The 14,910-nt window shown below is 33.8% G+C and overlaps 1 protein-coding gene across 4 annotated transcripts in view; it reads left to right on the top strand.

Annotated features, from left to right (window-relative positions):
• The window catches only part of ATP2B1 (ATPase plasma membrane Ca2+ transporting 1), a 112,625-nt gene that overhangs the window by 47,062 nt on the left and 50,653 nt on the right, over window positions 1–14,910 (top strand). For all 4 annotated transcript variants that reach the window (XM_039869016.1, XM_039869020.1, XM_039869019.1 and 1 more), the window contains exons 2-3: window positions 3,484–3,909; window positions 12,462–12,659. In XM_039869016.1, coding sequence (XP_039724950.1) covers window positions 3,702–3,909; window positions 12,462–12,659 — 406 coding nt within the window. In that variant the 5' untranslated portion in view covers window positions 3,484–3,701. The remainder of the gene's footprint in view (window positions 1–3,483; window positions 3,910–12,461; window positions 12,660–14,910) is intronic.

Genomic DNA, 14,910 nt, shown 5'->3' with positions numbered 1-14,910 from the left:
ATTGTAGTTAAGCAAAAAGCAAAACTTTTTTCTTGTCCTTAGCATTTTCGCCAATTCACTAGTTAGGTGAGTGAGTGGAAGAGTAAAGAATAGGTAGAGAGGAAAATAGTGGAAGAGGCTTTTGACAATCTAGAAATACACAGCAGCCTGATTTATAATTTATAAGTGATCAGTAATTCAAATAGTCACTTTTAGAAAGTGGCTCATTTGCATTTGGTGCTCTTGCCTTGCTTCCCCTTTCTTTAAACAGTGGGGAACTGAACGTGATTGGTAATCACCTACTTATCAAAACCATGTGGGTTGCAAGGGTTAGAAAACCCAACTTCAAAAAGGAATTTACTGACAAATTACCAAAAAGATCAGGGATAGGACAGACTTTAGGCACTGATTGACCAAGAGGCTCAAGTGATCCAGCACTGACAGGCACATTTCCTCCTTTTCATCTTCTTTTCTCTCCTTCCTTCTCTCCCTCTATTTTAGATCCTTTTCAGAGGCTTTCCACATCCTAAATTTTTCAGTAAGAAGAAACAAGTCTCTACCTCAGAGTCACAGCAGAAGCCTCATTGCTGCCTATTCGTCAATGAGTCATATCCACATTCCTAAACTAGTCATCATTATGGGCAGGGGTGTCTGGATATGGGGGTGTTGCTGAAAAATGGGAGGAAAGGGTGCTGAGATGGCAAATAACAAATATCTACTTGTAATGTCTCTTGAATTCTGATTTTATTATAAATTGGCACATTTGGTATTTTTTGACTTTTTATGACCAACGAAAACTTCCATTTCAACTTAATAAATGTGAGGACATGAAATGAAGATATTTTATAGTGGAAGGAGCATGGCTTTTCAGTCACAGATGGAGATTCAAATCCTGGCTCTATTAGTATTCTGTTGTGTATCCTGAGAAAGTTAAGGGCACCCAGAAAATAACACCCTTTTCTCCTTCTGTTGAGAGAAGACCAAGATTGGCACATAGAAATAGAAGTAGTAGTTTTGTTAATGACAAAAACTGAAATGAAGGACTTGTGTTTTGTTTTGTTGTTGTTGTTGTTGTTGTTGTGACAGCAATGAGGTTCTAATATTGAACACAGAACTAAACAGTTATTCACCCCCATCCCAGGCACTTTGAACAATAGGTTTTTTAACCTTGAGATCTGCCCCTAATTACTTAGACCAGAATGTGTGAGTCTTGCAGACATCTGGTTCCCAAAAGAAGGCTGAGAAATGAAGAGGTACATGTGTCTACTTGCTCTCAGAAAATCTCCTGTCATGCAGCTCATTTCACCTCAGTGATAATTGGTGGGGTAAGAGGCCAGATGTTGAGGAAAATTCCTCTTTGTGGAAACAAGAGGAATGATGACATATATGCCCCTCAACAAACAGATTTATGAACCTTAATTATTTTATCTGTAAATAAATAACTTGTTTTATGGTCGCGGTGATGTTCAGATGCCAACAGATTTGGGGTATGAAAACTCCTGAAGATTATCAGATAACAACCTCACAAGTTTTTGAAGTTGGGTTACTATAATAATTGATATATGAGTAAGAGGAAACCCTCTTTTCCTAGGAGATGAGTAAAATTGGTAATAATTGGGCAAGCATAAGGATTTGTGAAGTGGGAAGAAGCAGGCAATGAAAGAAAATGTCTTACAGAATCGACATTCTTGCAAATTTAACCCAAGGCAGGCAGAATTTTTCTCCACCAGCCATCCTCAACCAGCTGGTATAAATTCAAAGTTTTTAGCTCATCTCCTGTCTCATGGTTCTTACAGTGTCTTCCCTGGAACAGTAGAGTTAGTATCACCTGGAACTGTGTTAGAAAAGCAAATTATGGAGCCCGCCCTAATTTACTGAAACTAAAAACTCTGGAGGTGAGCCCAGTGATCATTATTTTAACAAACCCTCTAAGTGATTTTGATGGATACTTTGAGAACCACATACCATGATTTGCAAACATTCCCATAACAACTTCATAGCTGAAGATTAATTGCACTTGCCAGTAATCTTTTCTAGTTCTTAATCATGAAACATTTTATGTATTAAACATGGGTTAAAAAAATAGAGCTTAGGCTTGAATGCCAAAAAGGGGCATGAGCCATAGGCCTGTATTTTCATCCTGTAGGTTTAGATATAGTGGCATCATGCCTATTTAAAAGTCTAAAATGTAGCAGCAGGATGCAGAAGGGATATAGGAAATTTTGGAATGAAAGAGAACCTGAGTTGAAGGGAATGATTATTGTGCAAGGGGGACTTGAAGATCAGGAAGGAAAAGGATTATAATAGAAGAGGGTTCTCAAAGGAAGGGTTAACCCAACTCAGTAACTGAGCTTAGGATGAATGGTGATTTACGATGATTTAAGATCTCAAGCTTAGGAGATTAGGATCAGGTGATTGGGAGAGGGAGCGTTCTGATTTAGGAATAAGGTGAATCCATTGTTGTGTATATATTAACTTTGAGGTGATTGTTTAAAGCACATAGATGGAGAAAGAAGAGTTGAGAGCTCACCTCTAGAGTAAGAGGAGAACTTGAAAGTATTTTGAAGAAAATTAAAGTAATGCATCTATTCTTTCCTCAAATGCTTACTGATTGTTTACCGTGTGTCTGGCACAGTTCTGGGTTCTCAGGGCATAGGACAAACCTGTGTCCTGCCTTCAGAACTAAAACTGTAGATGGAAGGAGACCAAAAAAAAAAAAAGAAAATCAATAAATGAACAAAATAATTTCAGATAATTCTAAGGGTCAGCAAAGAAAATAGAGTAACAGTAAAGAGTGACTAATGGGTGGAGGATTTCTTAGGATAACTGATCAAGTGAAGACCTGAGGTAGTGACATGTGACAAAAATTTTGGTGGAAGATAGCTTTAGGAAGCCCAAAAGATGGTGGTGTCACAGAGTGGCCTTAGGAAAATTGCAGGGAAGCATTTAGAGGGTTCATTTTGCTTTTTACCCTTTCAGGGGCTATTCTCTATGAAAGGTTTGACGAGATACGTCTGTGTATTACTAGAAGGAACATGGGCTTGGAGACATCCCAGCTCATCCAATTCAGGCATTTGTTAGCTGTGCAGAAACCCCTCAATTTCTTTGAGACTTTACTCGTAGAAGAGTAGAGAGTAGTAACACCTCTTGGAATTAAATTGTGATGATTAAATGAGAGAATGAATTTAAAGCAACTAGCATAGTGCTTGGAACGTAAGTACTTAATGATAACTGTTAATAACAGTAATACTGAAAGAGACAAAATTCAGTCATGTGGTATACATTTTCATTTAATAGATCTCATGTGATTGATAATACAATTCTATTTAGAAGTTATACTTTGATCTTGTATTATGTAAAACACTTTAAAGGCATAATGCTACAGTTAAAAAATATTTTCATAAGTAAATGATGTACTTTCATTAGCTTACCTGATGACATTTGCTTGCATGCACAATACTCTAAGATGGATTTTAATAACTTTTAAATGTTTTCTGCTTACAGATGTGTACATCTCATGATTGATATGAGGAAACTAATCATGGGCCAAAGGTCAAGATACTTCTCTGGGAAATGCTGCTGATGCTGCTTTACGAAGTCATACAATGAGCATTTGGTTTAAGAAAGATTTTCATATTTAAGAGATTTTCATCTTGGAAATACATCAAGTGAAAATTAGTGTCTTTTGGGAAACATTTTCCTCCTAATAAATTATACTTGTGATGGGCGACATGGCAAACAACTCAGTTTCATATAGTGGAGTAAAAAACTCTTTGAAGGAAGCTAATCATGATGGAGACTTTGGTATTACGCTCGCAGAACTGCGGGCTCTCATGGAGCTCAGGTCTACAGATGCATTACGAAAAATACAGGAAAGCTATGGAGATGTCTATGGAATTTGCACCAGGTTGAAAACATCTCCAAATGAAGGTGAGTTTTATTATATTTGTTTTTAGTTATTTGTGCAGAGAGTACTGTATCGTTGACTCAAAAATAAACATGCTTATACTGTCTTGGCTACTGTACTAAAATTATGCTTATGCCATAATTTTAGTGACATTAAAGATGGGTTAACTCTCAGATTGGTGCAGTTAAAGTAACTTTAAATTAAGAAATAATGTTGCATATTAATTTATATATTTTCAGTTAGTGGGAGGAAATATTTTTTACTGTCGTACATATTATTGCCACTTGTTTATGATAGCAAGGTTGTTTTTCCCCTCTAGCTAGATAGGATGGAACCAGGCTTGGTATCCCTCAGGGCATTCAGTGGAAATAAACCGTACTCACTATCCTTCATTTTGCCAGGTGACTTAAAATAGTTGTCACTGCCAGTAGCTATTGGAGATATTTTCAACCTAAATTTTAGTAATTAATTCAGATGGTCCTAAAGCAAATGAAGTTGATTAGATGGCAGTTTTTGATCTAGTAGACATTTCTTTGATTAAAAATAGTTTTTTAATCTCAGCATTATATTCAGTTTCCCTACGTTCAAAGAAGCCTTTGGTTTCATAATTTTTGATTTGTATTAAGTTTCTGTTTTAGAAACAAAGATGGAAAATTCATGATAACTTCAGTGCATTATGGTCTTTGAAATGGTTTGAGAAGGATGGTCTTTCATACATTGATCATGTTGGACATAAAATTAATGTTAGGAAGTTTCACATCACAAAGAAGGCATTTCCAAATACATGAGGATGAACCTTTGGTGACTACAACTTATTTTAGTAAGGGCGAGAAATTATTAATGCTAAAACTTAAATATGTATTCCAAAGCCAATTCTAGAGAAATTAAGCAGAAGTGTTTTTAATATTTTTTTCTTAAATATCTTATGCCATGCTACTACTTGTGATAAAATTTAAAGTAATAGCAAAAAGTTATTTCCAAATTGTTAAAGAATATCATATCACATTAAAAATTTTTTAAACCTTTATATAATTTTGTATAACTTGCTCATTGTTTTAATGATAGGCAGTTACTTTGATTTTTCTCAGGTAGCATGACAGTATCAGAATTCACACATATTCTAAAAGGCCTTCCTCAGATCACTTAGGGTATGTTCTTTTTTCTGCAAGACCTGTTAACTCTTCCAGATTTTTTGGATCTTATCATCAAGTCAGAACCACTAATAGAAACGTGAACTCTTCTTAGTTATAATTTCAGTATGCTGTACCATTTTAAGGTATCTGGGATCCCTGTTGTTGATGTAAATTCAGAGAATCAGGAATAGACTCACAGACTTTAACAGATAGTATTTGACAAAACTTGGAATTTGTTCATATGCAAACCCACTTTGAAATATTAGCTAACTTTATATCACCTTAGAGATTTATACATTAATATGCTACTCTCAGTTGGTAGTAAGTACATATGATTGAATTAAAGAATTCAATCATATGTACTTACTACATTTAATCTAAAAGCCAATTGTTGAATGTTGAATGATCACCAAATTGATAGGAACATTTACATTAAAAAGCCCTCAATATAACAACTCGGTTTGTTCGTAAAAATGATATTGAACTTCGGTTTCAAATCTGCACTTCCCCCAACCATACATGTCTTTGTATTACTCTGCTATTAACTAAAATTCTGTCTCCTGTTAACTAAATACCCCTCTATGATGCATTCTGTTTTTATAGACATGATTTCCCATTTGTTTGCACTGTAGTCTCTTTTGCACTGTTATTTTTGGCAGTACTCCTTATATTAATTTTGTTTTAATTAGTGAAGTTATTAAGTTAACTGAAAATTTTACATCTATTACAATATTTTTTAAAATTAAGGGAAGGGATACATATGTTGCCTTTGACAACATGATGGAAGCTGTGTGTAATCTCTAGAAATTGTCACTTAACACTCAAAATTTTGTGTCTATTGTTGCTGCTTTGGCCATTAAATCAATGTGTGCAATATTTTTCCCTCTTTTATTCTTAGAAAATTCTTACTCATCTTCCTAGTATTGTGAATTTAATTTTTGTTAAAATTTGAACAAACTGCTGTCTTCGATGTCTATATATATAGTTTGTCATTTTGAAATGTTTTTTAGATTGTGAAAAAGGCTATTTTTATATTTTACAAAGCATTATATTTGTATTTACAGTTGTAAGATTAAATGAGTATTATTTCCAGAGGAGTAGTTTTAGTTCAATTTAGAAATAATTCACTCATCTAATGAGCATTTGTCACTGATCAATTAGTCAAATGATAATAAACGAATCATCATCAGGTATAATCTGCTATGAGTTTATCTGCCCAAGAAAATGATCAAGACACCAAGTACTTTTTTGTTAGTATAACCTGCTTATAGTTAGGGAAAGTAGCATTAAAATCATTCTTCAAAGTACATGAATTTTGGTTAGGTAAAACTGAAGTTTGTCAGTCGCTTTAGTTCTTTCGTTTATTAATTCACTCATTGACACATACATTCTTTCATCAGATCTAGATTGTTAATTGTCATATATTTTATATACCCCGTAACAATAGATTTAGTGTTGGCAGTTTTACTTGTAAATAATTTAGGTATATAATTAAATTACATCCCAATTTCAGAGATGTTAATAAAATGTAAGAATATGTGCTTCTTAGAATTGCCGGGATTGTGTGTATTCATGAGATATCTGCTGTGTGGCAGGTACTTTTTCTAGGTTCCAAGCATACAGTCATGAATAAAACAAAAATCACTGCCTTATTTTTACATGGGGCAAAGTCACAAGACAACTAAATGAAATGTATAGTGTGTTAGTGATATGCGTATTAGAGAAAAATGAATGGAGGAGGAAAATCAGAAATATTGGGGATATCAGTATTAGATATAAAGTCTGGGAGAACAACTGAAGATATTTCTTAAGAACAGTAGCAAAAATGATAAGTAACACATAACACTTTTGGTGCCAGATTGGTTGTTAGTACTTAACATATATTAACTCGTTTTACTCTCACAACAGCCTTATCATATTTTACAGCCAAAGCACTTACAACAAAAGACTAAGTGACTTTACCTGTAAAGTCTCACATGTCATAAGCCCAGAGCAGGGATTCATACCTTGACATTCTAGCTACAGGTAACATGCTTTTAACCATTATATTGAACCACCTATTTATAAAAAAGTTCAGCTCATACAGCTTGCGGAAGAGAGGAATCTTGAATAAGAGGTAACTGTGTTCTCTCTTCTCGATAGTATTTTTTAATGGCAGGACTTACATGATGGAAAAAAATTTGATTTTCAGATCCTGCTTATCAGTTAGTGTTTAAAATACCCACGCCCTATTTAGGAAGTTGTTTTTGTGTGTTCCTTCATTTGGCCTGCTACTTTATTGCTTATTTTCTAACAGAGTAGTTCTTTAACTTGATTTGAAGCCTACTATATGTGTCCTGATCAATCGGAGGTGTTTTGGGAAGATGTGGTTTTCAAATTAAAAACTTCCCAGTGGTTCTGATTAACCATCTTTACTCTTAAAAGACTTAGAACTATAAATTTCAAGGTTAACTGGAATTGAGACTTGTAACTTTATATTTTTAGCTTTATCTATTAGATTAAGCATCTACCTATAGTCTTCAAGAATCCAAGAAAGTACTTTTATGCCAAAATAACCTGCTCATAACATCCTAATTCAATGAAATTACTTATAGTTTTTTCTTCTGTATCTTTATTGTTTTCCTACATTGACTTTCTCATTCCTATTCTAAATCATGTTTCTTGATCCTTTTATTTTTACACTAGCTTTTGGTATCTTTTTCATTTTAATGTGTTTTCTATGTTATCTACATTATATTTTATATTGAATGGTAGACCAGCCTCTAATAATATTTCTAGAATGCAAATCTGTAGCCCTGGTCTGATGTTTATCACTCAGTTGTACTGCATTAAACAAAAGATAAAAATGAATTCATAAAAATAAAGGCAGGTACCAAGTAGTTTATTCCGTAAGAGGCTTGGCTTCATGGACTTGTGAAGGGCAAGAAGCAAATGAGACACTAACCTTTTTAAGTGGTGGTTGCTAAAATTAGGTAGAAGAGAAAAAAAGCAAAGAAAATAAGAAAAGGAAACAGTGGTAGAAAGAAACAAAAGACGTATATGGTAGGAAGCAGGGTATAGTCAACAGCAGTTGTCCCTGGCTGACTTACGTTTCCATGTTTCAGATGGCAGTTTATATTTGCACTCATAAAAATAAGGCTGTTAGTAATGTTCTTTGACTATGTCTTTGTGGTATAATATAATAGAACTAACATTCACACATGAGAATCTATTTTAGCTCTCTCAAAAAATCATCCCTTTGCCCAGAAGAAATCATTATTGACTTATCAGCTAGTACAAGAATGCTCTGATACCCTGATCTATATGTGTGGTTATGCAGGTTGGCATAGCTCTTTCAGGCATTCAGCAAGGATTTTCACGGCCATAGTATGCCAGCCATGTATGCTTTAATACATGTATAGAGTTACTAATGATGGTTTTATATTGATGATCCTATATGACCTTGTCCTAGAAACTTATTGCTGCTGTAATAGAGAATTAGACATTTAATACTTGCTTGGGTCACTAGTTTTCATTATGAGTTTCTTGAAGTTAGTTGTAACTGTTCCTCTAACTTTGTAGCATACATATTATTTTTTAAAGTTGTGCTCAATAGAGCCTGAAGTAGCATAGCTTTAGAATTTTTTTAAGTTGTTTTCTGAATACAATGAACATACTTCTTTTTCAAAATATTCTGTTCTAGCTTTCATAACATTATACTCTTGGGTTTTCTTTCTTCCTTCTGGCCAAGTCTCATCAGCCTCTTAATGCTTTCCTTGAGATGTTGGCAGGCCACAGATTTCTGTTCATCTGTACACAGTCTTCTTCATCTACACTCTCTCCATGGGTGTTGTCATCCACTCCTAAAACCGTACATATGATTCCTACATCTGTAGCTACTATCCAAGTTTTTTTCCCAAGCTGTGAGGCTGAAAGCCCAATTCTTTTTTAGACATCTTCATTTTCTCAAACTTTCCCTTTTGAAAGCATACTTCTGTTTTTCCCCTTTCCAGTGAAATTGTTATTATCTACCTGTTAGGTGGCCTTGACTTTGATAGGAATCTTTCACTCACTCTTACTCACTTTGGAAATTCTAACTTCCATCTGTCTTAACTCACGGTGCCTGCATTTTTACGTCCCCACTACCCTGTTTGAGGCCACTGTCTTCTCTTGTTGTAATTCAGATAACAGCATACTGACTGGTATCTTTTCTTTCTCCCTTCACACTGCCTGTCACTTTCCTCCTTAAAGCTGGCAGTGGTTTCACATATGCCCTTAGAATGAATTTCGATGGTTTTTTTGTGAAGCTAACTGGGCCGTGAGGAAATCAGTGCCACGCATGCCCTTGGCCTCATTGCCACTAACACTACAATCAACTGAACCAACAGGACTAGACAGAAGATTTCTCATTATCTTTATTTTTAAGTTATTCTTAATGATTTCATATCATACCTACTATATTTTTAAAACTAGGACCATGTAGTCTTATTACCAGTTTTACCAGCTTAGCTGTATCTCTTCCCCACGAACTTTGCTTTCTATCTCCTTACAATGGGCGCCTCTTCCTGCACTTAAAATGGACTAACACCCATGCCTTGGGTTTTATTTCCTCTTGCCTCTTTAAAGGCTTTACTCTAGCATAAGCTTGTATCTCCTGTATCATGTGTCATCTTCTCTACTTGATCATTTTAATTGGTAAATAATTTGCTTAATATCTATCACTCATCTTTAAAAAGACAAACTGGTAGTATTTATGCATTTTAATTCTCTTTTACTGCTTTATTTCTCCCCATTATATTATATTCCTGGGAAAAGTTATTGACACTTATTGTTTCCATTTACTCATTCCCATTCTCTGTTCAGTTCTTTCTTATCAGACTTTCTTTACATACAACTCTACTGGAAGATTCCTTATCAAGGTCATCAGCCTCCATTTAGCCAAACCCAGTTGTCCATTCTCTGTCTTCATCTTACTCAACCTTTGTAATACCATTTGGTATAGTCAGCCACATTATCTTCATCTTTTAGAAAACTCTTCTTTTCTAGGCTTCCATAGTATTACATGAACTTGTTTATGAGTCATACCCCCTTCTCCATGCTTCTGTTTCTTCTCAGTTGCTTTTAGCTTCTCTTCCCTATCTAACCATCACATGTTGGATTGTTCTCACCTCAGCCCTGCTTTCTTCTTTAATGCTAGCTTTCTGGGAATTCTTATCAGGCCCATAGCTCCAGAATCAACTATATATTAATGACTGGCTCAGATCTCTCCGTGAGTTCCAGATATGGATAGCCAGCTATCTACTAGAATTTCCTCTTATTTGCTTAATGGGCATGTTACGTGAAAATCTTTAAAGCAGAACCATTAACTCCTGCCTTCCTTTTTCCACCCAATTCTTAAGTCACACAGCTTTATTGGTATAGTGACCAAGATGTGTGCTTGTATATTTGGTGGTAGTATAGAAGAATTACAATAACCTCTAGGTCCAGCTGCTTTTTTACTTTCCCAAACCCTAGATAAATTTTTAAGCTATCTTTAGCTCTATGGTTGTTCTTTTCAGAATTAACATAAAATATTGGCCCTTGTTATAACCGTTTATGTTAAAATTTGATCACTTATTTTTATAGTTACAGTGGTGATATTTAATACTACCAAGTATTGTATATATAATTAATGGTAGGCTCTATTTCGTGTGAGCGAAACTGATAGAACCGATATCTTCAAGAAGATGTCTTAGAAAAAAATGGAGACTGACAAGGGGAGAGAGCAATCTTGTATTTTTGTTAGTAAGGGCATTAAAATATAAGATAAACTTATCTAGTATCATCCTTTCATAGAAGAAAGGACATTTATTTTGAAAAGCAGCAAGCACAGAATTTCAGAACAACATCTCAAAGTTTAATTCTTTAACTTTGTTTTGTGAGAAACTTCACTACATCAATTCTGCTATCCCCCATTTAAACCATAGACCAGTTTTAACTGTTTGCGTCAGTTGTGATTTAGGAAGCATTGCTCTAGTCTGAAGAAACAGGGTATGGATTCTGGATTATAATTTATAAGATTCTTCTCTCATACTGTCTTTCCCCCTAATACAGTTGCTACAGTCTTTCACTGCCTTTCTTTCCATTGACTATCTCAAAGCCTAGAGTCTGTGGAAGCATTCAGTTGATGACTTTTGTCATCAGAAATCTAATATGCTTTCTGAACTGCCCAGTATGAACTTTGTTGGAGTTGCTAGTGAAAACATTCTCTGGAATATTTTTGGTATCTTTAACAAAGTAAATAATTACTTTAAAATCTGTATATTTTTCATTGTTTATTCTAACAGTGTACTTTCTGTTGTCTCTCTTCTACTCTCTGCCTGTCTCTGCATTGAGATTAATAGTTAAAACATAGCCATCAGACAGCTTTCCAGTAATCTGTTGTTTTCCGGTCTTCCTCCTTTGATGTTCTCTTAGAATGAGCTCTTGCTTCCCCCTAAAAAAGAGTTGAAGTTAATTAAATTAATTATGAAGGTGAATTTATGATGATAAATTAAAAGTCATAACATCCTGGTATCTCTGCCCCCTTCTTCAATATTCTTAAACAAACTAAGGAAAAATGTTATTTGTCTCTGCTGTGTTTTCATACCTCCACAGTAATGTATGTACATAACTCTGCATTAGCTAATTTGGATATATCTAGATTTGACAAGATCAACAGGGTTAAATTAGAGGAGGACTTGTTCAGTAGGGTGAAGGAAAGGCAAAATCGATGTTCACATTCCCTCACAGCTTTCTAATTCCACACTCCAGGTATTAAATATGTCTTACAATGTACCTTTCCCTTACAGCCACAGTAGGTGCAGTCAGTCGATAATACTACCTATTTCTTCAACTGGAAATAAATCCTAAGTCTTCTGTGTTTTGTAACTTGCAAATCTTTTATCACTCCAGGAATAACAGACATTTTAGTAGAAAAGTTTTAGAGTTTGTGATAAATTAACTAACTTTTCGTCGTTCTTTAGTAAGTATGAGTGAAAAATCAAAGACTTTCATTGAGTAAGTTAACCAAGATGCAGTAAGTAAGGCAAAAAAAAAATACATTTATATATTTCCTCATTTTTGGAGGGAAATATTGTAAGTAAAGGTCAGGGAAATGTATAATTTCAATATAAAAACTATCAAATTGTCTTATCGGTTCTAAGTCTTTAGCAGTCTACAAGATGGTATGATCTAAAATAAGCAGTTTGGAAAAGTGAAAATTCTTAATCTAATTTTGAGTTACCTACTTAAAATATTCTTTTAAAGCATTGCACATGTTTTCAGTGATTTATATTTTGAACATGACTAACACGTAAAGATAAAGGGTTTTTTGAATTGGAATCTAAAGTGTAAAGAATGAATGTGTTTTGAATAAAATAAATATTTTCATTTGTAAGTATTAAAACTTTACTGAAATTTTTTTTTTTTATTATTATTATTAGGTTTAAGTGGAAACCCTGCAGATATAGAAAGAAGAGAAGCAGTGTTTGGAAAGAATTTTATACCTCCTAAAAAGCCAAAAACTTTTCTTCAATTAGTATGGGAAGCATTACAAGATGTCACTTTAATTATATTAGAAATTGCAGCCATAGTATCACTGGGCCTTTCTTTTTATCAACCTCCAGAAGGAGATAATGCACGTAAGTAAATTGGGGAGGGAAAAAAGGACTTTTATGTGTGTTACTAAGTTCATTTCATTTGCTTATGTAATACGTAATAATAATGGCAGGCTGGCATTTTTTTTTTACTGTGTACCAGGCACCATTCTAATAGTGCCTTTAGTAATTCCTTAAATATATTACCTCAGATAATTTTCACAATAACCCCATGGTATAGATAGTGTCACCTCCACTCTACAGTGAGACTCAGAGGTTAAATAACCTGCACATATATACATGCTGTGTGTTTGACAAGGAGCTAAGCCATAAATATGATATGGTCTGTGCCATCACTGTTTTTAAGTTCTTTAGCACACTTTTGTGAAATAATTTGTTTTTCATTTGTTTTTTTGTTTGTTTGTTTGTTTTGACAATCTTTCAGGAAATCATTATGAAAGCAAAATTCTGTTCTCCTACTTGATCTATTACTTTTGAATTTCTTAATATGTATTGTTATGTATGTGATCTGGGTAACTTCTTTGCCATTCTAGAATTTTTCGTGCTACAATATATCCTGGCCAATGAAAAAATACATTCTAGAATGGTAGATCTGCTTTAACTTGTAGCTGTAAATGGTTTTCTTTTTATTCCACCTTTCTGTGCCCTTCATTTCTCTCTCAGATATCTTCTTCTCCTTTTATAAATTTTATTTAAAATGGATATTAGTGACAGTACATTCTATACCTGCTAGGAAATCTAGCTTGAGTTTCGGTCAAGATATTTAAGTAGCTATAGAGTGAAACAATAGTATTTGATACATCAAGAGGGTGATTCACCAAAATATTTTTCTTTGTGAAAGCTTCATTTTTATACTTTTCAAGTTATGAAGACTTAATAAAAATTGGCTTAGGTAATCATTTAAGATAATTCCTTCAAAGGTATGCCTACAGCTCATGTGAGAACTTTTTTTTAATGAAGAAAATTGGTCCCAGAATAGGCTATTTTTACCTGAGATCAGTGTATATGAGGGTTTCTCAGCAGCAGCACTGTTGACATTTTTGCACTGGAACATTCTTTTCTGCTGTGTTCATTATACCACCTCCCAGATGAGGCAACCAAAAACATAAAAATGTGTCCAGACATTGCCAGGTATACCAAAGAGGGCAAAACTACCTGTGATTGAGAATAACTGATGTAAATAAGAAAGGATTTAGGCAATGTTCTTGTCGGTATTGAGCTAAAGTATTTTTAAAACTTTTATTTTTAGTAAATAATATAATAAAATAGTATATATTTTGCTATAGAAAAAATTAAGGGGAAAGTAACAATTCAGAGGAAATAATATTCACTGAAAGTCCCATTCTCAGAGATTACTGCTATACCATTTTGATATATATCCTCCTAGATTTTAAAAATACATTTTTGTGTTCATGTGTCTGTGTGTGCTCACGTGTGTATGTATGCATGCATAGGTAGGTGTGAGGATGTGTAGGTGTGTGTATCTTTTTATTTGAAAAAAGAAGTCATACCATGTTTAGCAATAGACAGCTAAATTCATTAGTGTTCAGTTTACCTAACTCATTATAGAATACTAGGAATTGGTATTCTAGAATTGAAGTGAGTTAACAGATTATTAAAAACTTTTTACTTTTAACATTTTTATTACAAGACTATAAGAAAACTAAAGAAAAGTATTTTCAGTGGTAGTGGATTTTGTTACTGATAAGGTCTGGACAAATCTTTATGGAATTGGGACCGCTTCATTGTGGGATCTGTTGACAGGTCCTTTCCCAAATTTGCTTAAGGAGATATTAGTATTAGATTCAACTGGGAGGGTAATCTAGAGTTGTCGGTATCATAAGCCCTTTAAAGAGATTCGGAATCTACTAGACGGTGTTAATAAAATATCTAAAGATGTTCCATGGTGAGAAGTTAGTGTTTGTACTTAATTCTTTTTAACATTTATTAATGAACTCTATGTATCTTTTCATCATATTACGTTTTAACGTTAAGTAGCACTAATCTGCTTAAAAGGAAATCCATGAATTATAGACCTACAGTCATAGAAATCTAAATTATCAAAATGTCTTATAACCCATGTCATTAATAAATCTGTAGTCACTAGTATACTACTAATGGCTCTCAAACTCTTTGGTCGCAGGGCCCCTTTACACTCTTAAAATATTAAGAGTGTAAGTATTAAAGTAAAGAGCTTTTGATCATTTGAGTTATATCTATCAATATTTACTGGATTCTAAATTAAAACAGAAATTTTAAAGTATTTATCAGTGCA

This window comes from Pteropus medius, unplaced genomic scaffold, assembly GCF_902729225.1.
Source record: "Pteropus medius unplaced genomic scaffold, Ma_sr-lr_union100, whole genome shotgun sequence".
NCBI classification, from domain to species: Eukaryota; Metazoa; Chordata; class Mammalia; order Chiroptera; family Pteropodidae; genus Pteropus; species Pteropus medius.
The sequence above is the reverse complement of the archived record's forward strand: the minus strand, read 5'-3'. Positions and strand labels throughout refer to the sequence as shown.